The sequence below is a fragment of the Taudactylus pleione genome, unplaced genomic scaffold (genome assembly GCF_031769625.1).
Source record: "Taudactylus pleione unplaced genomic scaffold, aTauple2 ptg000549l, whole genome shotgun sequence".
NCBI classification, from domain to species: domain Eukaryota; kingdom Metazoa; phylum Chordata; class Amphibia; order Anura; family Myobatrachidae; genus Taudactylus; species Taudactylus pleione.
This window is the reverse complement of record NW_028284951.1, coordinates 816,630-843,032: the sequence shown is the minus strand read 5'-3', so window position 1 is coordinate 843,032 and position 26,403 is coordinate 816,630. Positions and strand designations below refer to the sequence as shown.

The 26,403-nt window shown below is 46.3% G+C and overlaps 1 protein-coding gene across 1 annotated transcript; it reads left to right on the top strand.

The window, feature by feature from the left end:
- Positions 1–16,533: 16,533 nt before the first annotated feature.
- On the top strand, positions 16,534–20,245 carry PHC2 (polyhomeotic homolog 2; the record flags this gene model as incomplete). The annotated part of the gene is made up of 2 exons (XM_088451456.1): positions 16,534–16,846; positions 18,227–20,245. Coding segments are annotated over 2 exons (468 nt in total), but the record flags the coding sequence as incomplete, so codon positions are not given.
- Between the last annotated feature and the right edge of the window lie 6,158 nt (positions 20,246–26,403).

Sequence of the window (26,403 nt, the reverse complement as noted above, 5' to 3'; positions counted from 1 at the left end):
CAGAGACTCTGGTGCACATGGTTATACAAGTGTCACATATCACATTAATTGGCGCGAGTCTCCTGCTGCGTCCTAGTCGCATCGCATTGCAAATAAGGCGCTTTTTCTGGATTTTTACCCACGTTTTTACCAGGGTCGGAGACCTGGTAATTTCGACCTGGGTTGACGCTTTCAGACAGAAAAAGGACCCTTGTCGATCAGCAAATTACCCGTTAGAAATGCTGAACCCGGTAATTTGCTCTTCTGTCTGAACGGGGGGGGTTCCGGCTGGGACCGGCAAAATGACCCGGCACGCAAATACTGGGTAAAAGCCGGATATTTGCAAAACTTGTCTGAAAGTGGTATCAGTGATATTTTCATAACCTATCCTAACCAGGAAAACTAGGTTATCATAAATATTCAGCAAAAAAGGTTAAGTATGGTTATTGCAAACTCCTTGAACACGTCCTTTGGAAGCGAAGTGAACTCTGTAAATAATTGAATTAAATATTGATTACTATTCTTGTTTTGTTTTGTTGCTATAAGAGCTGAGTATTCCCTGTGATAGAAAGTAGCATGTTAGTGCACTGATTAATGACTAGGCGCCAGGTGTTCCTTTGTTCCTCTCCCATCTGCACCATAAACCATATTATAGTCACCGTGTGATCATTCGCTATCTCCATAGTAACACCCCTTTCATATTGCACTCAGGCTTTTGTGCAGGAGTCCATCCCGGGGGCGAACCGGCTGAGACCCCTTTCAGACTGGCGGCTCAACCCGGCTTATTGTGTCATTTCCAAGCATGGCTCTTCCTGTGCTGTGATCGGGTTCCGAGTCGCACCGTTACCTGGGTTGAAATGCCGCCTCAGCTTATTTCAACTGGGCCCTTTCACACTGCACAGTAACACGGGTTATTGCTGGCAGTGTAATAGGGGTATAAGATAACACTGTATAACAATTTAATACTTTTAAATTGTTTCCTTTCTAAAAATAGTCATACATTACTAATAGTCATACATCACTAATAGTCCTACATCACTAATAGTCCTACATTACTAGTAGTCCTACATCACTAATAGCCCTACATTACTAATAGTCCTACATTACTAATAGTCATACATCCCTAATAGCCCTACATTACTAATAGTCCTACATTACTAATAGCCCTACATCACTAATAGTCCTACATTACTAATAGTCCTACATTACTAATAGCCCTACATTACTAATAGCCCTACATTACTAATAGTCATACATCACTAATAGTCATACATCCCTAATAGCCCTATATTACTAATAGTCCTACATCACTAATAGTCCTACATTACTAATAGTCCTACATCACTAATAGCCCTACATTACTAATAGTCATACATTACTAATAGTCATACATCACTAATAGTCATACATCCCTAATAGCCCTATATTACTAATAGTCCTACATCACTAATAGTCCTACATTACTAATAGTCCTACATCACTAATAGCCCTACATTACTAATAGTCATACATTACTAATAGTCATACATCACTAATAGTCATACATTACTAATAGCCCTACATTACTAATAGCCATACATTACTGATAGTCATACATTACTGATAGTCATACATTACTAATAGCCCTACATTACTAATAGCCATACATCACTAATAGTCCTACATCCCTAATAGCCATACATTACTAATAGTCATACATCACTAATAGTCCTACATTACTAATAGTCCTACATTACTAATAGTCCTACATTACTAATAGTCTTACATCACTAATAGTCATACATTACTAATAGTCCTACATTACTAATAGTCCTACATTACTAATAGTCTTACATCACTAATAGTCATACATTACTAATAGTCATACATTACTAATAGTCCTACATTACTAATAGTCATACATTACTAATAGCCCTACATTACTAATAGCCCTACATTACTAATAGTCATACATTACTAATAGCCCTACATTACTAATAGTCCTACATTACTAATAGTCACACATTACTAATAGTCATACATCACTAATAGTCATACATTACTAATAGTCCTACATTACTAATAGTCCTACATTACTAATAGTCTTACATCACTAATAGTCATACATCACTAATAGTCATACATCACTAATAGTCCTACATCACTAATAGTCATACATTACTAATAGTCCTACATTACTAATAGCCCTACATCACTAATAGTCCTACATTACTAATAGTCCTACATTACTAATAGCCCTACATTACTAATAGCCCTACATTACTAATAGTCATACATCACTAATAGTCATACATCCCTAATAGCCCTATCTTACTAATAGTCCTACATCACTAATAGTCCTACATTACTAATAGTCCTACATCACTAATAGCCCTACATTACTAATAGTCATACATTACTAATAGTCATACATCACTAATAGTCATACATCCCTAATAGCCCTATATTACTAATAGTCCTACATCACTAATAGTCCTACATTACTAATAGTCCTACATTACTAATAGTCCTACATCACTAATAGCCCTACATTACTAATAGTCATACATTACTAATAGTCATACATCACTAATAGTCATACATTACTAATAGCCCTACATTACTAATAGCCATACATTACTGATAGTCATACATTACTGATAGTCATACATTACTAATAGCCCTACATTACTAATAGCCATACATCACTAATAGTCCTACATCCCTAATAGCCATACATTACTAATAGTCATACATCACTAATAGTCATACATTACTAATAGTCCTACATTACTAATAGTCCTACATCACTAATAGTCATACATCACTAATAGTCCTACATCCCTAATAGCCATACATCACTAATAGTCATACATCACTAATAGTCCTACATTACTAATAGTCCTACATTACTAATAGTCCTACATCACTAATAGTCTTACATCACTAATAGTCATACATTACTAATAGTCCTACATTACTAATAGTCCTACATCACTAATAGTCTTACATCACTAATAGTCATACATTACTAATAGTCCTACATTACTAATAGTCCTACATTACTAATAGTCATACATTACTAATAGCCCTACATTACTAATAGCCCTACATTACTAATAGTCCTACATTACTAATAGTCCTACATTACTAATAGTCACACATTACTAATAGTCATACATCACTAATAGTCATACATTACTAATAGTCCTACATTACTAATAGTCCTACATCACTAATAGTCTTACATCACTAATAGTCATACATCACTAATAGTCCTACATCACTAATAGTCATACATCACTAATAGTCCTACATCACTAATAGTCCTACATTACTAATAGTCCTACATTACTAATAGTCCTACATCACTAATAGTCCTACATCCCTAATAGCCATACATCACTAATAGTCATACATCACTAATAGTCATACATTACTAATAGTCCTACATTACTAATAGTCCTACATCACTAATAGTCCTACATCACTAATAGTCCTACATCCCTAATAGCCATACATCACTAATAGTCATACATCACTAATAGTCATACATCACTAATAGTCCTACATTACTAATAGTCCTACATCACTAATAGTCTTACATCACTAATAGTCATACATTACTAATAGTCCTACATTACTAATAGTCCTACATTACTAATAGTCTTACATCACTAATAGTCATACATTACTAATAGTCCTACATTACTAATAGTCATACATTACTAATAGCCCTACATTACTAATAGCCCTACATTACTAATAGTCATACATTACTAATAGCCCTACATTACTAATAGTCCTACATTACTAATAGTCACACATTACTAATAGTCATACATCACTAATAGTCATACATTACTAATAGCCCTACATTACTAATAGTCATACATTACTAATAGTCCTACATCACTAATAGTCCTACATCACTAATAGTCCTACATTACTAATAGTCATACATCACTAATAGTCATACATCACTAATAGTCATACATCACTAATAGTCATACATCACTAATAGTCATACATTACTAATAGTCCTACATTACTAATAGTCTTACATCACTAATAGTCATACATCACTAATAGTCATACATCACTAATAGTCATACATCCCTAATAGCCCTACATTACTAATAGTCCTACATTACTAATAGTCCTACAATACTAATAGTCCTACATCCCTAATAGCCCTATATTACTAATAGTCCTACATCACTAATAGTCCTACATCACTAATAGTCATACATCACTAATAGTCATACATTACTAATAGTCATACATTACTAATAGTCATACATTACTAATAGTCCTACATCACTAATAGTCCTACATCACTAATAGTCCTACATCACTAATAGTCCTACATCACTAATAGTCATACATTACTAATAGTCATACATCACTAATAGTCATACATCACTAATAGTCATACATTACTAATAGTCCTACATCACTAATAGTCATACATCACTAATAGTCATACATCACTAATAGTCATACATCACTAATAGTCATACATCACTAATAGTCATACATCACTAATAGTCATACATCACTAATAGTCATACATCACTAATAGTCATACATCACTAATAGTCATACATCACTAATAGTCATACATCACTAATAGTCATACATCACTAATAGTCATACATCACTAATAGTCATACATTACTAATAGTCATACATTACTAATAGTCATACATCACTAATAGTCATACATCACTAATAGTCATACATCACTAATAGTCCTACATCACTAATAGTCATACATCACTAATAGTCATACATCACTAATAGTCATACATCACTAATAGTCATACATCACTAATAGTCATACATCACTAATAGTCATACATCACTAATAGTCATACATCACTAATAGTCATACATCACTAATAGTCATACATTACTAATAGTCATACATTACTAATAGCCATACATTACTAATAGTCATACATTACTAATAGTCCTACATTACTAATAGTCCTACATTACTAATAGTCCTACATTACTAATAGTCTTACATCACTAATAGTCATACATCACTAATAGTCATACATTACTAATAGTCTTACATCACTAATAGTCATACATCACTAATAGTCATACATTACTAATAGTCATACATTACTAATAGTCTTACATTACTAATAGTCCTACATTACTAATAGTCCTACATTACTAATAGTCCTACATTACTAATAGTCCTACATTACTAATAGTCCTACATTACTAATAGTCATACATTACTAATAGCCATACATTACTAATAGTCCTACATTACTAATAGTCCTACATTACTAATAGTCCTACATTACTAATAGTCCTACATTACTAATAGTCCTACATTACTAATAGTCCTACATTACTAATAGTCTTACATTACTAATAGTCATACATTACTAATAGTCATACATTACTAATAGTCATACATTACTAATAGCCATACATTACTAATAGTCCTACATTACTAATAGTCCTACATTACTAATAGTCCTACATTACTAATAGTCTTACATTACTAATAGTCTTACATTACTAATAGTCATACATCACTAATAGTCATACATTACTAATTTCAGGTCAAGAAAAACTAAAATGATTTCAGAATGTTTTTACTAGCTCTATTTTTTGAGCTACACTACTTGCACTATACTGTATGTACTTTAGTAATATTGTCATAGTGAAAAGCTTTTCTAAAATAATCTGATATTTTCTTGCTAGAAAATAAATAACAGTTGTTTTAATTCAATCACAAATAAGAACACAAAACGAAACAAACATACAGCATAGGAAACATACATACAGCATAGGAAACATACATACAGCATAGGAAACATACATACAGCATAGGAAACAAACATACAGCATAGGAAACAAACATACAGCATAGGAAACAAACATACAGCATAGGAAACATACATACAGCATAGGAAACATACATACAGCATAGGAAACAAACATACAGCATAGGAAACATACATACAGCATAGTAAGCATACATACAGCATAGGAAGCATACATACAGCATAGGAAACATACATACAGCATAGGAAACAAACATACAGCATAGGAAACAAACATACAGCATAGGAAACAAACATACAGCATAGGAAACAAACATACAGCACAGGAAACAAACATACAGCATAGGACACAAACATACAGCATAGGACACAAACATACAGCATAGGACACAAACATACAGCATAGGACACAAACATACAGCACAGGACACAAACATACAGCACAGGAAACAAACATACAGCACAGGAGACAAACATACAGCACAGGAAACAAACATACAGCACAGGAAACAAACATACAGCATAGGAAACATACATACAGCACAGGAAATAAACATACAGCATAGGAAACAAACATACAGCATAGGAAACAAACATACAGCATAGGAAACAAATATACAGCATAGGAAATAAACATACAGCATAGGAAACAAACATACAACATAGGAAAGTACTATGTAATATAGTGGCCTATACATGGGGGAGCTTTCTCTTTGCTTGTCGCCTGTACTCCACTTCTGGGGCATCTCTTGTCACTGTCACCTCCCCTGATATCTTTGTCCCATTGCTGAAATGTCTTGGTGGAATCGCTCCCTATGCTGTCACTCAGTGCACCACACTTATCTTGTGGGGGTAATCCTGTGAATCGCATATATTTGAATAGGGGAGGGGACAAATAACGGATTAATTTAATTGGGTCATTAGGCCCCGCCCCCTCTGCGCGGAACGCAGATTGCTAGTAAGATTCTCTCCATTCTGCCCACGTCACTAGGAATACCCCTACATCCTCATAAATGGGCTATATCTCGGAACTCAGAGCTAACTGAGAGATTTACATGTCATACTCATTCTTTGCATGCTGAAATCAATTAGAAGTAACTATTTTCACATCGGAAACATTTTCATTGTTGTGCAGTGTAAGGGGCCGACATGAAATGGTCGTAAATTACTATGAGGATAAGAGCAGAATAGAATAGCTTATTTTAGCCCTATGCAGTAAATGCCCCTAGTGTACAAGGATCATCATTGGCTTCTTACTCCTGAACGTACCCTCTTCTTCAAAATCTCAAAGAGCCACCACGCAGTGAGGGGCGATGCATTATTCCCTGGTTAGGTTCTGTTCCTGCTGGTAAAGTGAATATTCTTCCCCGTATTCTGTACTGGTCTCAGGCTGTTTCAGCCCTCAGTCGTCTTCCAGATGGCCTGAGACTTCTACTACTGATGTAACTCTCCTGGCCTCAATCCCAAATACTCCCAACTTCTCAGCTCCGTCCTGCCCTAGGGGGGATCCCTGTGTTTATGCTCTGTCAGGAAATTTTAATTAACCACAATAACTTTTTTGATCTGTGAAAATCCAAAAATCTCCATCTGGTTCCCCTAATGTGTAATCTCCCAAGGAGGAAAATGATTGCTGGACCTGTGCTAATCTGCCATTTTATTGATGGAGCAAACTGGAAACCCTTATGGTGCGTACACACGGTCAGATCTGTCAGATGAACGATTTTACCAGTGATTTGAACGATTTCAGACAGTATTAAATGAATGAAATCGTCAAACTCTGACTGCAAACACAGACTATGGCCCTCATTCAGAGCCGTACGCTCTGAGCAGAGCACACGCTCTGAATGAGGGCCGGGCTCCATTTTCATGGAGCGTCCTCCTGGACGCTCGTATAGCTGTGGGTCACCACCCACAGGCTATACGAGCGTGCATTGTGATTGTCGCGATGGTCGAGACCATCGCGACCATCGAATTTGCGAGCCGGAGCCTGCGGTTGAGGTTTTCAACCGCAAGCTCCGGAGTGATTTTGGCTCTATCAGAGCCAAAATCACTCCCACTGACATCACTAGTGATGTCAGTGGGCCGGCTTCTGACGGGAGGCGTTCCCGTGGGAACGCCCCCGTCAGGGAGGCACGCCCCCGGCACGCCCACCAAAGGGGGCGTGCTGTCAATCAACATTTACAGCACGCCCCCTTTGATCGGACACAACGAGCGAAGGACTTTCCTTCGCTCGTCGCGTCTGGCGCATGCGCACGACGGAGCTCCCTCCGTCGTGCGCATGCTCAGTCCACAACATCGACCCACTTGCGAGCGGACAGCCGCTCGCGAGTGGGTCTGAATCAGGCCCTATGTCGGATATCGTAATCTGACATGCGGGAACTCGCTCTGAATCAGGGCCCTCCTTCCTAAAAATGGAGCGGCCTCCTGGCCGCTCGTATAGCTGTGGGTGACCACCCACAGCTATAGTGAGCGGCCATGATGATGGTCGGGCGGTAGGGTCTCGCTGCCGCAAGCCCAGGAGTGATTTTGGCTCTATCAGAGCCAAAATCTCTCCCACTGACATCATTACTGATGTCAGTGGGGCCGGGCTCAGACGGTAGGCGTTCCCATGGGAACGCCTCCATCTGGCAGCCACGCCCCCGGCACGCCCACCAAAGGGGGCGTGCTGTCAGTCACCATCGACAGCACGCCCCCTTTGGTGCGAGACCCCGAGCGACGTATTCCTCGTCGCTCGCCGGGTCTCGCGCATGCGCACGATGGAGCTCCCTCCGTCGTGCACATGCGCATTCGGCAAACATCGACCCGCTTGCGAGCGTACTTTGCTCGCAAGCGGGTCTGAATGGCCCCCTGTGTTACAAAGAGCCCAAATCATTTGCCTCCTGTTAGGACTTGATAGGAGCTTCCGCAGCAGCTCACAGGTCCGGCGGGTCCCGGTTGTTGCTAAGTGTCTGGGACACCGCGTCACACCAGCCGCAATGGTTGATGGTCCTGACTGTTGCTAGGCAACCAGGACTCTCTGCGGCCGTACTGCCTGTTGGTCATGGCTCTGGGACGCTCTATCTGTACCTGCAGCTACTGAGCTTACTCAGCTGCGGTGTAATTATATGTAAGGGGCCTGTCTCTGTATGTGCAGCTACCCAGCCGCAGTGTAATTATATGTAAGGGACCTGTCTCTGTATGTACAGCTACCCAGCCGCAGTGTAATTATATGTAAGGGGCCTGTCTCTGTATGTGCAGCTACCCAGCTGCAGTGTAATTATATGTAAGGAACCTGTCTCTGTATGTACAGCTACCCAGCCGCAGTGTAATTATATGTAAGGGACCTGTCTCTGTATGTACAGCTACCCAGCTGCAGTGTAATTATATGTAAGGGGCCTGTCTCTGTATGTGCAGCTACCCAGCTGCAGTGTAATTATATGTAAGGGGCCTGTCTCTGTATGTGCAGCTACCCAGCTGCAGTGTAATTATATGTAAGGGGCCTGTCTCTGTATGTGCAGCTACCCAGCTGCAGTGTAATATATGTAAGGGGCCTGTCTCTGTATGTACAGCTACCCAGCCGCAGTGTAATTATATGTAAGGGGCCTGTCTCTGTATGTGCAGCTACCCAGCTGCAGTGTAATATATGTAAGGGGCCTGTCTCTGTATGTACAGCTACCCAGCTGCAGTGTAATTATATGTAAGGGGCCTGTCTCTGTATGTGCAGCTACCCAGCTGCAGTGTAATTATATGTAAGGGGCCTGTCTCTGTATGTGCAGCTACCCAGCTGCAATGTAATGATATGTAAGGGGCCTGTCTCTGTATGTACAGCTACTCAGCTGCAGTGTAATTATATGTAAGGGGCCTGTCTCTGTATGTACAGCTACCCAGCTGCAGTGTAATTATATGTAAGGGACCTGTCTCTGTATGTGCAGCTACCCAGCTGCAGTGTAATATATGTAAGGGGCCTGTCTCTGTATGTACAGCTACCCAGCTGCAGTGTAATTATATGTAAGGGGCCTGTCTCTGTATGTGCAGCTACCCAGCTGCAGTGTAATATATGTAAGGGGCCTGTCTCTGTATGTACAGCTACCCAGCTACAGTGTAATATATGTAAGGGGCCTGTCTCTGTATGTACAGCTACCCAGCCGCAGTGTAATTATATGAAAGGGACCTGTCTCTGTATGTGCAGCTACCCAGCCGCAGTGTAATTATATGTAAGGGACCTGTCTCTGTATGTACAGCTACCCAGATGCGGTGTAATTATATGTAAGGGGCCTGTCTCTGTATGTGCAGCTACCCAACTGCAGTGTAATTATATGTAAGGGGCCTGTCTCTGTATGTACAGCTACCCAGCTGCGGTGTAATTATATGTAAGGGGCCTGTCTCTGTATGTACAGCTACCCAGCTGCAGTGTAATTATATGTATGGGGCCTGTCTCTGTATGTACAGCTACCCAGCTGCAGTGTAATATATGTAAGGGGCCTGTCTCTGTATGTACAGCTACCAGCTGCAGTGTAATTCTATGTAAGGGGCCTGTCTCTGTATGTACAGCTACTCAGCTGCAGTGTAATTATATGTAAGAGGCCTGTCTCTGTATGTACAGCTACCCAGCTGCAGTGTAATTATATGTAAGGGGCCTGTCTCTGTATGTACAGCTACCCAGCTGCAGTGTAATTATATGTAAGGGGCCTGTCTCTGTATGTGCAGCTACCCAGCTGCAGTGTAATTATATGTAAGGGACCTGTCTCTGTATGTACAGCTACCCAGCTGCAGTGTAATTATATGTAAGGGGCCTGTCTCTGTATGTACAGCTACTCAGCTGCAGTGTAATTATATGTAAGGGGCCTGTCTCTGTATGTACAGCTACCCAGCTGCAGTGTAATTATATGTAAGGGGCCTGTCTCTGTATGTACAGCTACCCAGCTGCGGTGTAATATATGTAAGGGACATGTCTCTGTATGTGCAGCTACCCAGCTGCAGTGTAATTATATGTAAGGGACCTGTCTCTGTATGTACAGCTACCCAGCTGCAGTGTAATTATATGTAAGGGGCTTGTCTCTGTATGTGCAGCTACCCAGCTGCAGTGTAATTATATGTAAGGGGCCTGTCTCTGTATGTACAGCTACCCAGCTGCAGTGTAATTATATGTAAGGGGCCTGTCTCTGTATGTACAGCTACCCAGCTGCTGTGTAATTATATGTAAGGGGCCTGTCTCTGTATGTACAGCTACTCAGCTGCAGTGTAATTATATGTAAGGGGCCTGTCTCTGTATGTACAGCTACTCAGCTGCAGTGTAATTATTTGTAAGGGTCCTGTCTCTGTATGTGCAGCTACCCAGATGCAGTGTAATTATATGTAAGGGGCCTGTCTCTGTATGTACAGCTACCCAGCTGCAGTGTCATTATATGTAAGGGACCTGTCTCTGTATGTGCAGCTACCCAGCTGCGGTGTAATGAATTGCAAGGGTCCCTGTCCCTGTTCTGGGGTTTTGATTGTGCTTTAACTATTCAGGGAACCAATCAGGGCCTTGGTGCATTGCCTATAACTTCTAACCTGCTAGAAGTCACCTGCCGTGCTGCAGTATTCCTGCAGTTGTCGGCTAGTTCTTGGCAGCCATTCTTGTATTCGTACTTGTCTCTCCTTGTAGGAATCCCTGACACAGCAGCTCTCACCGGTGGTAAGGATAGAGCAGGGGAAGACACAGCAGCTCTCTCCGGTGGTAAGGATAGAGCAGGGGAAGGCACAGCAACTCTCACCGGTGATAAGGATAGTGCAGGGGAAGGCACAGCAGCTTTCACCGGTGGTAAGGATAGAGCAGGGGAAGGCACAGCAGCTCTCACCGGTGGTAAGGATAGAGCAGGGGAAGGCACAGTAACTTTCACCGGTGGTAAGGATAGTGCAGGGGAAGACACAGCAGATCTCACTGGTGGTAAGGATAGTGCAGGGTAATGCACAGCAGCTTTCAACGGTGGTAATGGATAGTGCAGGGGAAGGCACAGCAGCTCTTACCGGTGGTAAGGATAGTGCAGGGGAAGGCACAGCAGCTCTCACCGGTGGTAAGGATAGAGCAGGGGAAGGCACAGCAGCTCTCACCGGTGGTAAGGATAGAGCAGGGGAAGGCACAGCAGCTCTCTCCGGTGGTAAGGATAGAGCAGGGGAAGGCACAGCAGCTCTCACCGGTGGTAAGGATAGTGCAGGGGAAGGCACAGCAGCTCCCACCGTTGGTAAGGATAGAGCAGGGGAAGGCACAGCAGCTCTCACCGGTGGTAAGGATAGAGCAGGGGAAGGCACAGCAGCTCTCACCGGTGGTAAGGATAGAGCAGGGGAAGGCACAGCAGCTCTCACCGGTGGTAAGGATAGTGCAGGGGAAGGCACAGCAGCTCTCACCGGTGGTAAGGATAGAGCAGGGGAAGGCACAGCAGCTCTCACCGGTGGTAAGGATAGAGCAGGGGAAGGCACAGCAGCTCTCACCGGTGGTAAGGATAGAGCAGGGGAAGGCACAGCAGCTCTCACCGGTGGTAAGGATAGTGCAGGGGAAGGCACAGCAGCTCTCACCGGTGGTAAGGATAGAGCAGGGGAAGGCACAGCAGCTCTCACCGGTGGTAAGGATAGAGCAGGGGAAGGCACAGTAACTTTCACGGTGGTAAGGATAGTGCAGGGGAAGACACAGCAGCTCTCACCGGTGGTAAGGATAGTGCAGGGTAATGCACAGCAGCTTTCAATGGTGGTAAGGATAGTGCAGGGGAAGGCACAGCAGCTCTCACCGGTGGTAAGGATAGTGCAGGGGAAGGCACAGCAACTCTCACCGGTGGTAAGGATAGTGCAGGGGAAGGCACAGCAGCTCCCACCGTTGGTAAGAATAGAGCAGGGGAAGGCACAGCAGCTCTCACCGGTGGTAAGGATAGAGCAGGGGAAGGCACAGAAGCTCTCACCGGTGGTAAGGATAGAGCAGGGGAAGGCACAGCAACTCTCACCGGTGGTAAGGATAGTGCAGGGGAAGGCACAGCAGCTTTCACCGGTGGTAAGGATAGTTCAGGGGAAGGCACAGCAGCTCTCACCATTGGTAAGGATAGTGCAGGGGAAGGCACAGTAGCTCTCACCGGTGGTAAGGATAGGGCAGGGGAAGGCACAGCAGCTCTCACCGGTGGTAAGAATAGTGCAGGGGAAGGCACAGCAGCTCTCACCGGTGGTAAGGATAGTGCAGGGGGAAGGCACAGCAGCTCTCACCGGTGGTAAGGATAGTGCATTGGAAGGCACAGCAGCTGTCATTGGTGATAAGGATAGAGCAGGGGAAGGCACAGCAACTCTCACCGGTGGTAAGGATAGTGCAGGGGAAGGCACAGCAGCTTTCACCGGTGGTAAGGATAGAGCAGGGGAAGGCACAGCAGCTCTCACCGGTGGTAAGGATAGAGCAGGGGAAGGCACAGTAACTTTCACCGGTGGTAAGGATAGTGCAGGGGAAGACACAGCAGATCTCACTGGTGGTAAGGATAGTGCAGGGTAATGCACAGCAGCTTTCAACGGTGGTAAGGATAGTGCAGGGGAAGGCACAGCAGCTCTCACCGGTGGTAAGGATAGTGCAGGGGAAGGCACAGCAGCTCCCACCGTTGGTAAGGATAGAGCAGGGGAAGGCACAGCAGCTCTCACCGGTGGTAAGGATAGAGCAGGGGAAGGCACAGAAGCTCTCACCGGTGGTAAGGATAGAGCAGGGGAAGGCACAGCAACTCTCACCTGTGGTAAGGATAGTGCAGGGGAAGGCACAGCAGCTTTCACCAGTGGTAAGTATAGAGCAGGGGAAGGCACAGCAGCTCTCACCGGTGGTAAGGATAGAGCAGGGGAAGGCACAGTAACTTTCACCGGTGGTAAGGATAGTGCAGGGGAAGACACAGCAGATCTCACCGGTGGTAAGGATAGTGCAGGGGAAGGCACAGCAGCTCTCACCGGTGGTAAGGATAGAGCAGGGGAAGGCACAGCAGCTGTCACCGGTGGTAAGGATAGTGCAGGGGAAGGCACAGCAGCTCTCACCGGTGGTAAGGATAGTGCAGGGGAAGGCACAGCAGCTCTCACCGGTGGTAAGGATAGGGCAGGGGAAGGCACAGCAGCTCTCACCGGTGGTAAGAATATTGCAGGGGAAGGCACAGCAGCTCTCACCGGTGGTAAGGATAGTGCAGGGGAAGGCACAGCAGCTCTCACCGGTGGTAAGGATAGTGCATTGGAAGACACAGCAGCTGTCATTGGTGATAAGGATAGAGCAGGGGAAGGCACAGCAGCTCTCACCGGTGGTAAGAATAGTGCAGGGGAAGGCACAGCAGCTCTCACCGGTGGTAAGGATAGTGCAGGGGAAGGCACAGCAGCTCTCACCGGTGGTAAGGATAGAGCAGGGGAAGGCACAGCAGCTCTCACCGGTGGTAAGGATAGTGCAGGGGAAGGCACAGCAGCTCTCACCGGTGGTAAGGATAGTGCAGGGGAAGGCACAGCAGCTCTCACCGGTGGTAAGGATAGAGCAGGGGAAGGCACAGCAGCTCTCACCGGTGTTAGGGATAGTGCAGGGGAAGGCACAGCAGCTCTCACCGTTGGTAAGGATAGTGCAGGGGAAGGCACAGCAGCTGTCATTGGTGGTAAGGATAGTGCAGGGGAAGGCACAGCATCTCTCACCGGTGGTAAGGATAGAGCAGGGGAAGGCACAGCAACTCTCACCAGTGGTAAGGATAGAGCAGGGGAAGGCACATCAGCTCTCACCGGTGGTAAGGATAGTGCAGGGGAAGGCACAGCAGCTCTCACCGGTGGTAAGGATAGAGCAGGGGAAGGCACAGCAGCTCTCACCGGTGGTAAGGATAGAGCAGGGGAAGGCACAGCAGCTGTCATTGGTGATAAGGATAGAGCAGGGGAAGGCACAGCCGCTCTCAACGGTGGTAAGGATAGAGCAGGGGAAGACACAGATCTCACCGGTGGTAAGGATAGAGCAGGGGAAGGCACAGCAGCTCTCAGCGGTGGTAAGGATAGTGCAGGGAAGGCACAGCAGCTCTCACCGGTGGCAAGGATAGTGCAGGTGAAGGCACAGCAGCTCTCACCGGTGGTAAGGATAGAGCAGGGGAAGGCACTGCAGCTGTCATTGGTGATAAGGATAGAGCAGGGGAAGGCACAGCAGCTCTCACCGGTGATAGGGATATTGCAGGGGAAGGCACAGCAGCTCTCACCGGTGGTAAGGATAGTGCAGGGGAAGGCACAGCAACTCTCACCGGTGGTATGGATAGAGCAGGGGAAGGCACAGTAGCTCTCACCGGTGGTAAGGATAGAGCAGGGGAAGGCACAGCAGCTCTCACCTGTGGTAAGGATAGGGAAGGCACAGCAGCTCTCACCGGTGGTAAGGATAGAGCAGGGGAAGGCACAGCAGCTCTCACCGGTGGTAAGGATAGTGCAGGGGAAGGCACAGCAGCTCTCACCGGTGGTAAGGATAGTGCAGGGGAAGGCACAGCAGCTCTCACCGGTGGTAAGGATAGAGCAGGGGAAGGCACTGCAGCTGTCATTGGTGATAAGGATAGAGCAGGGGAAGGCACAGCAGCTCTCACCGGTGATACCGATAGTGCAGGGGAAGGCACAGCAGCTCTCACCGGTGGTAAGGATAGTGCAGGGGAAGGCACAGCAGCTCTCACCGGTGGTAAGGATAGAGCAGGGGAAGGCACTGCAGCTGTCATTGGTGATAAGGATAGAGCAGGGGAAGGCACAGCAGCTCTCACCGGTGGTAAGGATAGTGCAGGGGAAGGCACAGCAGCTCTCACCGGTGGTAAGGATAGAGCAGGGGAAGGCACTGCAGCTGTCATTGGTGATAAGGATAGTGCAGGAGAAGACACAGCAGATATCACCGGTGGTAAGAATAGAGCAGGGGAAGGCACAGCAGCTCTTACCGGTGGTAAGGATAGTGCAGGGGAAGGCACAGCAGCTCTCACCGGTGGTAAGGATAGTGCAGGGGAAGGCACAGCAGCTCTCACCGGTGGTAAGGATAGTGCAGGGGATGGCACAGCAGCTCTCACCGGTGGTAAGGATAGTGCAGGGAAAGGCACAGCAGCTCTCATCGGTGGTAAGGATACTGCAGGAAAATGAGGGGAGGGTCCTGCCTGCGAGCTTACAATTTAAGGGGGGTTAACCAGTTGGGGGATGACTGGGTAGGAGACAAGGTGGGGAGAGGGAGGAAGTGACAGGAGTTAGGAGGCGTATATACATCATAGTTTTTTTTTATTCATTCCTTTTTATATATATATATGTGTTAAATTGTTGAACATTTTGGATTAATTTCTTCCCCTGGTTGTACAGTTTGAACAAATCGTCATTTCATTAAAAAGTAAAGTAAATAAATGTGCTAACTAGGAGGGGATTGGATGATTCAGTCACATATAACAAGTTGCTTTTTGGGAAGTTTGTTTAAACCGATCATTTATTGGAACCAAATACATATTAATTTCAATGTCTGTGCGCTCCTGTCAGCACTGTAAGGCGCGCCATGCGCAACGCTTACCGCTTACAAACACTTAAGATCACTTTCCATCTGTCTACCGATCCGTTTACGAAGATGAGCTCATTCTGCGAACCTCAGGGGCAATAATGTTACATTTGGAAACCTTGTAAGTTGCTGGGTGAATATCCTACTAATAAAAGTCACTGGTAAATTCCCCTCGCTGCTTCCGATCGTGTAGAACGTAACAGGTTCTGATGTCATTCGGGATAATTGGGGTTTGGCTCCTGAAATGATCCTTCATGGTAAGGCTACTAAACCATCTATAACCCCTCTCTCTCTCCGCAGATACCTGTATCGCTCCCTCCCCCGAGCCCGGTGCCGATATCCGCCTCTACCAATCTAAAACATAGCAACAGCCAGGAGGACTCAAGCCGCTGCTCAGACAATTCCAGCTTTGAGGAGCCGCTGTCTCCCGTCTCCGTCAGCTCTTCCCTCTCCCGCCAGCGTCACGGTGACCGGAACACGGAGCTTCCAGATCTGCAGGGCGGAGACTTGTTAGCCAACGACCAAACCTTCTTACCCAGCGACCCTACCAAGTGGAATGTAGAAGAGGTCTACCAGTTCATCCGGTCCTTGCCAGGTGCGTAATGTCGCTCAGTACGCAAATTCCAAAGATCAGCTCCTCTCCTAGGGAAGTGTAAAGCCGGGTACACACTACACAATATGTCATCCGATTTCGGCGAATCGGAACATCATATTGGGCATATCGTCTAGTGTGTACCTATTATGTCGCTGACGTTGCACACTTGCTGATGGCGGATACCGCCGATGTCTTACACCCTAGACATCGTTTGGTGTGTACCCGGCTTAAGTTGTTTCACTGAACAATCTGCCCTGTCCATTGTACGGCAGTTATTATATACAATGAGGGAGGGACACGGAGGGAGGGAGGGACACACAGTCAAAGATAGCCACACACTGTGTCACACACCCCGATACAATCTCTCACACACACACTCACTCACAGATAGCCATAGACAGACAGTCTAAAGCTGCATACACACGTAACGATATCGCTCATGGAGGATATCGTAAAGTGTTTCCCCTGCACTGTCGGGCTCTGTGTCGTTAACAATATCGTTCAGTGACTGCACCCTCCCTCATCCCCGTACTTGCAGAACCTGACCATATCGTCAGATTGCCCTGCAAGTACGGGCAATGAAAGACATCGTTATCGATGTCATGCATACACACTGGACGATATTGAACGCGATGAACGATAACTATATCATTCATATCGTCCAACTTATCGTCTAGTGTGTATGCGGCTTTAGACACAGTCAGTCACTCACTCACACACACACACACACACACACACATATCTGACACACACATACACACTCACTAGTTAGAAAATTCAGAAGGGAACAGAAAACTTTTACTTTGCAGACCCAGCGTCTAACACTGGGGGGCGCCCTATAGCTGAGGAAGTGTGAATGATGACTATCAGTAACCAAGGTCTGTCCAAGAAGAGGCCTTGTCATTATTCAATTACAATGTATCTGGGTCAGGACCAATTACATTTAGAAAATAGTGCAGTATAAATTATACACAATTTAATGATCAGATTAGCGCACGACGACCCAACGCCATTTGCGAGTGATCATGCAGTGCTAGCATCCAGTAACCAAGCTGTGATACCCAAAGACTACACAATTATAAATGCGCCTTAATGTGGAGGTTTTGTACTTAAACTGCTCTTCTAATAATAATAAATTATTGTTTTAACCACACAACTATTTCTGTTTTAGGTGAAAGCGCTTGCGCAGCTCATGTAATACTTACCGCAGGCTCCGTGTACTGTGACGCTTTGCTCCTATATGCCTGCGCGTCAGGGAAATTCCTGACATGTGCTGCTACTGCAAATCCACTCTGCAGCCTTGTTTTGTCTGTATCCCTGTCCTTTTTGCATTAAACTACTGTCCGCTCTGCCCTAATACCTTCTTCTCTGACTGTCCAGGTTGCCAGGAGATCTCAGAGGAGTTCCGAGCACAAGAAATCGATGGCCAGGCCCTGCTTCTTCTCAAAGAAGACCATCTTATGAGCACCATGAACATTAAATTGGGGCCAGCTCTCAAGATCTATGCCCAGATCAGTATGCTAAAGGACTCTTAAGTAATATAGGACAGACTGACTCTCCAGCCTCGCTCCTCCACCTCTTGGTCTCTGGTCTGGCTCCTCCATCTCTTGCTGTTCAGCCTTGCTCCTCCACGTCATGGGCTCCAGCCTTGTTCCTCCACCTTATGGCTCCAGCCTTGTTCCTACGCCTCATGGGCTCCAGCCTTGTTCCTCCGCCTCATGGGCTCCAGCCTTGTTCCTCCACCTCATGGGCTCCAGTCTTGTTCCTCCACCTCTTGTTCGCTCAGTGAGAATGGAAAAGCTCTTGCAGGAGGCAGCAGCCAGGGGGTTCATGATTCCTAGGAATCCATGGTTTGGCTTATAGAACCTGCCCCCATGCAGACAATATGGGGTAATTTGTGGACTGGCATCTGAACCATGTTATTTATAGGAATCTACTTTACTTTATATTTTTTACAACCAAATTCTCTATTTTGAAAGGGATGTCCTGGTTTTGAGCAGAAATTATTTTGTATGTGATGGGTTTTATGTTTATCTCATGTAGATAGTGGCTTAGTCCTACAATCCCAGGCTCCAGCAGATGCCGGCTTTATTGCAGCAACTTAGCGGAGCGCGTTGTGTCCTCCTTCCTGTGTAGTGGTCAGGGCCTGTGGATTCCTGGCTATGGCAGTTTAGAATGACCTCTCACTTAATGCTACATGTATGGGAGGAAGATGAACCGTGCAATATGAGTATGAACCTGAAGGTATTACTTGGATATCTTCCCTGCTTGTTGCTTGCTCACCTGTCTAAGATGAAAACATTGTCTTTGGTGATAGACACCTCCTGTCCCTGCTTGTGGAAATTGAAGACTTTCCAAACGGTCATTGACAGTTGACCAGATCTTCACCATGAAGACTGTGCACAAGTTGTATCTGGTGACTCCAGCCCAGTGTTCTCCAGGCCTCTAAGATGCAGGTCTCTCCCACAATGTTGTCTCCCAATGTTGGGTCCTTATTCTGGGGAGGCATTAGTACTGTATGGACTGAAATGTGTTCTGCTTAGGGTAGTGCTGAAACCCATTCTTCTGGATTAGGTGCTAGCAAGTTATTATTCCAGGCTCTGGGCTGAAGTCACCGGCAGCAGGTGAAGGAATTCAGTTTCTACCACTACACCCTCATATGTAAGATGTCGGATTTAGTCCCGGGTTCCTCTGCAGTTCTCATGTGCATGCAGTGCTGGTCAGTCATTGCTGTCTGAGACGTAACTGGGGCACATCAGCTGCCTATCACACCACCTATATGAAATTCTCCTATTTCCATAGGGAAGCCTGACCACTAGTGTCTCCAACTATGCCCGATGGTTGTCAGGTAATGGGCCATCAAGTGTTTCATTGGTTCACTAAACAATGGGATCAATTCCAAACAGGGTTTAAATGACACTTGTTTATAATGAAAGTCTGTGAGCATCTGTCCGAAACTGCTATGTCCAGCGCTGGACGAGCTATAGAGAGCTAGCGGTACAGTAACTAGACACTGGAGTTCCAGCTATCTCTCCCTCTCCCCTGATTTTAGCATCTTCTTGATTAGTTCCTTAGGATTAAGTAGGGATTTCTACCAACTGCAAATGTTTGTGCCAGCCAAATTGAAGCCTTTGTCTACAAGCACTGTGAAGGAGAAGAGGCCTGTAGCCCCAATTTCTCCCTACATCCTGGGAGGGGTCCTGGGACTATTTCCCTGTGATAGTTACTGTGCAATACACCTCTGTAACCTCGCCCCCTACGGTGTCCACTTTTCCAAGAATCTTTCCTATACTTTTAAGCCCTGGGGTCTGGTTATCAGGTGCTATATTGGTGCTAGGTTATGAAACCTTTTGCAAGTGTTATCTTTATTTTATAAATAAAGTTGCAGTTGAATAAACACTATTTGTTGTGACTATGTCGGGTTTGGGAAATTCGTGCGAAATGTAGAGACACTAAAGGAGCATATGGAAAGGTAAGAGGTGACCAGGAGAGCCAAGGGGAAGACAAGTGGCCAGGAAAAGATCCTGAAGATAGCAGAGAGGTAACTGAGGATGGGTGGGTACAGCCCTATTGCAGAGGATCAGGTCAGGGAGGTGGGTTAAGAAGTTTTACACCAACAGCTCCAGTTATTTTGGGGGGCGGGGGAGCTTGAGAGAGTGGGAGGTCTGAGAAATGGTTTCTTCAAGGTAGTAGAGAGGAGCACATGCTTGAAGATGGAAGGAAAAGTGCCAGCGGTGAAGAACATGTTGGCGATGTGGCCAAGTGTTGGAGGACAGTGGGTGGAACAAGGGAGATGTGTCAAGACTATAGATTGATGGTTAAGTAAAAAGTGCAAAGACCTCATCCTCTATAACGGGAGCGAGAGGACTGTCCAAAACATCACTCAGCTCCTGATATACTCTGTACTGCTGGGGACCCTGCTCCTTCCACTATATAACTCTGTCTGTGGCTTCCTGCTGCCTCCATTCCCATCCTCACATCATGTCACTGCCCCTGTCATATGCAGCCCTGTCCTCACTAACACATCACTCATCTCCTGATATACTCTGTGCTGCTGGGGACCCTGCTCCTCCCACTATATAACTTTGTATGTGGCTTCCTGCTGCCTCCATCCCCCTCCATATCATTGTTGTTGTCCAGGACAGTCTTGTCTCTCTTCCTTGACCTTTTCAATCAGCTTGTGACCCGACATTTGTTGCAAGCTGTCCCCAATGAGCAAGTCCGATGCTGGTGTTGTAGCCATGAGTGTTGTAGCTCTTGAGCGACCTCCCCATCTGCCTTGTTGTTATGGCACCTGTACCACTACTTTTAGAACTTTGTACTGTATCTCCAGGACCAATATGCTTCGTATAGAAATATGGGTGATTCCTCTCTCCTGACGTAAATCTGAGGGGCGAAGGCTACAAGTAGCTTAAACATTGTGGCGGCAAGACCTGTAGGGTGGAGAAGAGGTCTCAAATTGTGACAAATCTCTGCTCAAAAAGTTATGATGCAGTCTCTACGTATAATGTTTGAGCTCAGTCTAGAACCAGTGGTCTCTTCCTGAAGGAGACTACATCTGAATAAAGCGGATGGGATGGAGCCCCTTACTACCAGTCACCCGGCCGACATGCAATGGCCATAAAGTTGGACCAATTGTGGAGGGCTTGGGGAACAAGGTGGGAAGTCCGTATTGTCCGCAAGTGTGAAGATACTGTTTAAGTGTCTTCCAGTGGAGGAGAGTGGGTGCAAAGCCTACATATCGTCAACATCAGCTAGTGTGTACGCGCTATGTCGGCCCATGCGCGCTCACGCAGGGTCATTCATCGCATCGACAGATCTGCCGTACATGCAGCTTAATCTGTCAAATGTGATGAACGACCCCATGCAGGTGGATGCAGCTGGTGAACATCCTATCATGTGCCCATAGCTCCTCTCCAGGCCAGCAATCACGGCAGGGGAGAGAGCCAGGTTAGAAACTCGAGCGAGGTACATGTCTATGGGCCCGATTCAGTTTCATACTGAGCAGCGGGGAGAGGAATACTTAGGTAACAGTGCTTAGAATAAAATAAATTATAGTGTTGGATTTGTGGTGGGTTGACCTTCTATATAATGCTGCAGATGTAAGAACAGTGTACGGGATAGGCTCCCACATGCAGATGCACGGATTATTATGCCCAGCGTGGGGTGGGTACAAGTCCAGATACTACTGATGGTGGCTATGGACAGAACAGTGGGCGGGATAGGCTCCCACATGCAGACGCACAGATTATTATGCCCAGCGTGGGGTGGGTACAAGTCCAGATACTACTGATGGTGGCTACGGACAGAACAGTGGCCGGGATAGGCTTCCACATGCAGACGCACAGATTATTATGCCCAGCGTGGGGTGGGTACAAGTCCAGATACTACTGATGGTGGCTACGGACAGAACAGTGGGCGGGATAGGCTCCCACATGCAGATGCACAGATTATTATGCCCAGCGTGGGGTGGGTACAAGTCCAGATACTACTGATGGTGGCTATGGACAGAACAGTGGCCGGGATAGGCTTCCACATGCAGACGCACGGATTATTATGCCCAGCGTGGGGTGGGTACAAGTCCAGATACTACTGATGGTGGCTACGGACAGAACAGTGGGCGGGATAGGCTCCCACATGCAGATGCACAGATTATTATGCCCAGCGTGGGGTGGGTACAAGTCCAGATACTACTGATGGTGGCTATGGACAGAACAGTGGCCGGGATAGGCTTCCACATGCAGACGCACGGATTATTATGCCCAGCGTGGGGTGGGTACAAGTCCAGATACTACTGATGGTGGCTACGGACAGAACAGTGGGCGGGATAGGCTCCCACATGCAGATGCACAGATTATTATGCCCAGCGTGGGGTGGGTACAAGTCCAGATACTACTGATGGTGGCTATGGACAGAACAGTGGCCGGGATAGGCTTCCACATGCAGACGCACGGGTATTTAGTATACACAGGCGGATTCTCATATTGGTGGAAGGAAGCTGCTGCAGCCTAATGTAAGAGCCGCCGCGGATGCGTCTGGCTGAGAATCAAACCCCTAATATGGAGTAAATATATCTAGTTAATGTTGTGCAAAGTATGTTTATATACTTCCATCTGTAACAACATGTTATATGTATGTAACGGCTGTCACTGCTGTGAGGAACAGGGCATATAGCCCCCTACGCTGTCAGAACTTCTAGAGTTGTAGATACCTAATTTGTAACCGAATTGAACGTGTACTTTTGAAAGAGTCTATGTGACCCTCAGAAAGTCTATTAGCTGCAAAGGGTCCCGTAAGGCAGGGGTCCCAAACTTTCTTGAATCACAGAGCCCCAGACTATCAGCTTTTTTTTTTTTAATCTCACTCTTAGGCCAAAAGTTTCTTATTGAGAAATGAAGAAAATAAATATTATAAATTGTGCTGACCGGTCATCCTTAGGGTCAGTTACTGTATGTGGTGGTGGGCAGGGTTTGCTTGTTTGCCCACATATTTTATCATTGAGAGCCACCAGCACTGGTTTTTCCCATCACACTGACAATCAAAACTTTGATTTGGTCCTGGACCACTAGCCTGGGGCACCCACACAGATGTATTGCCGCAGTGCCCAGTCTGGGTACTAATGCTGTGAGGGAAGATTATTGTATCACACAGACACCGCTTATAACATGATCATAAAGCCTTAAGGTGCGTACACACTTGCCGATATTTTGGACGACTGAACGATAAGTCGTTTACTATATCGTCCAGGTTGTACGCAAAACGATGAACAATAACAACCAATGATGCGCACTCCCGCAGGTCGTTGGTCTTTGTCGCTCATCGCCCGAACATGCAGGCCAATCTAACGATATTGTCAGGTTGTTGCATGTTCGGGAATGAGGGAGGGAGCCCGATAGCGTTCAGTGTTTGTGCACAATGTCGCTCATGAAGCAAATCGTCTAGTGGGTATGCCCCTTTAGATTATGCATGTGCTCTAGGGGTCAGCAGTGCCTTTGGGCTTTATTCAGAGGTGGTCGCAGTTTCAATTCTCTCTTAACTGGCCAATGTTTTGTATACTGCAGATGCGTCTGCGCCACACTGGTCATGTGCCACGATGGTCTTGCAATGGCGGGCAGTCACAGTGTGAATTTAAGTAGTTAGGGCGATTTACACTATGGATACCTACAATTGGAGTTCATTGGACTGTGGGCCTGATTCAGACGCGCTCGCAAGCTGGTCAATGGTTCCCCACTGGCTCCGGCATGCGCGAGACCCAGCCAGCGACAGGCGTTCGGTCGATACGGGTCTCGCACCAAAGTGGGGCAGCTGTCGATTGTGATTGACAGCTTGGCCGTTTTGGAGGCGGGTTGGGGGGGGGGGGGCTGGCCAAATGGAGGCGTTCCCAAAGGGTCTCGTTTACCACAAGGGTCTAGTCGCAAGCCATGATGGTTGCGATGGTCATGACCATCGTGACCATCACCTGGCCGCTCGCTAAAGCAGTTTAGTGAGCGGCCAGGAGGCCGTCTTTAAGAAAAAAACAGGGGCGCCCTGATTCAGAGCGAACGCTCTCAAAGAGCGTCCGGCTCCGAATCAGGCCCTATGTTAGAAACCAGTGCACTTTAACTAAATGTATCTAAAGAACTGGCTTCAGGCGCTCATAATTATCAATACCGGCCACACGGGGCAGCATTACACTATCGTGACGTCTCGGGGTACTGCTCTACCCAGAAGTGACAGACATCACATACAGGAGAGCACAACCAACAGCGCGTGTAACTAGGCACACACTCTGGGCCTGATTCAGACCCACTCGTGAGCGCTCGCAAGCAGGTCGATATGGCCGGCATGCGCGAGACCCGGATAGCGACGGGCAAGCCGTCGCTCCGGGTCTCGTACCAAAGGGGACGTGCTGTCGATGTTGAGTGACAGCACGCCCCCTTTGATGGGCGGGCCGGGGGCGTGGCATCACAACTGATGTCAGTGGGAGTGCTTTCGGCTCTGGTAGAGCCGAAAGCACTCTAGGGCTTGCGGCAACGAGACCCTACAACAAGGGTCTCGTCGCAAGCCCGATAGTTGCGATGTTCTTGACCATCGCGACCATCTTCCTGGCCGCTCGCTATAGCTGCGGGTGGTCACAGCTATGCGAGCGGCCAGGAGGCCGCTCTAAAAAACCAGAGGGCCGGCCCTGATTCAGAGCGTCCGGTTCTGATTTTTTATTCTCGCACCTCCAGAGCAAGTGAGATTTTTTTTTTTTAAATTGTTAATTTTAGGAATAATCAGCAGTACTTGCTCTGGAACCCCGGCAGCACCCCTCTGAGCACTAATTAAGCAACTGGAAGTTTCTAATTAGCTTAATTAGTCCTTAATTACTTACCTTCTGCAGCGCGGTCTTCTGCAGCAGGGTGAGTGCTGGTAACGGTGTGTACCCCCCCCATAATGGGCACTGGGAGAACTACATCTCCCAGCAGCCCTTGCTCCTCCCAGCAGCCCCCTCTCCATCGAGAAGATGGAGGGGAGACCCCCGGGCAGGTAAGTGTAGAATTTATTGGGGGTTTTTTTTCACGTGGTGCTGGATTTTCAGCTCTGAAAACCCAGCGGCCACTTTTTTTTTTTTAGGGGATACCATGGGTATCGGGAGCGCGCATACCCGCAGTAATCCACAATTGGGCACAAGGTTTTTTCCTCACAAAACCTTGCGCACAATTGAATATGCCCCATAGACTGAGTATTATTACTCCTCCACAGGAGCACGGTGACTCCAGTAAATTGTAAGGATAATAAATACACATTTCTTACTCATTACATCACCTTACTGATGGCAGCAGTGCCATAGTGTCTAACACGTAGTTGAGCACAGACACATTATAACTACTTCATGGATATTATAAGAGTGTTGGATCATCTCTTGGTGTCCGCAGCTAGCAGGCACATATACAGGAGTAAGGGCAGGTTCCCTCCCAGGTTATCACTGCAGAGAGTAGGGGGTAACATGTGCAGTCTCTGTCCGGGTCCCCTCATCACTGTCCCAGGGTCTACTGGTGCGGGTCCATTTTCCCAGAGGTTTTGCGTGCATGAGCAGATGCCCAGGAATATGGCCGCAGAGGCATTTCCCCAGTGATTCGTGCAGCCCTGCCACGGAGAGGACAGTATTCAAGAACATGAAGACAGGGTATGCGGTGTGGGACTCTCCCTCCAACTCTTTGTAGATACGCCACTACTGCTATATTCTGTGCCAGAGGTGCGTCACATCTGTAATGCCGCAATATCCCAAAGCACCTTCCGCCAAGGGATTGTCCTCATCAGAACATTTACTGGAGCTAATAATCATCCTCATCCTGATTCAAGTCGCTGTATCTGCTGGTATCCAGTGACCAACTGGTAAGCGCCAAATGCTTAAACTGCTCTCCAGCTGTACTGCGGCTGAGCCCAGTGTCTCCAAGCCCTCTGCCTGCTACCAATCGCATTACTGGTCCACTGGAAGTGGCCGCAGTGTGACTGCACAAACTGAGTAGTACGTGGTTCCAGGAGCTGATGGAGTCTGGGTGAGGTGGTTAAAGGTGCCGATGTAGAAGCTTGTT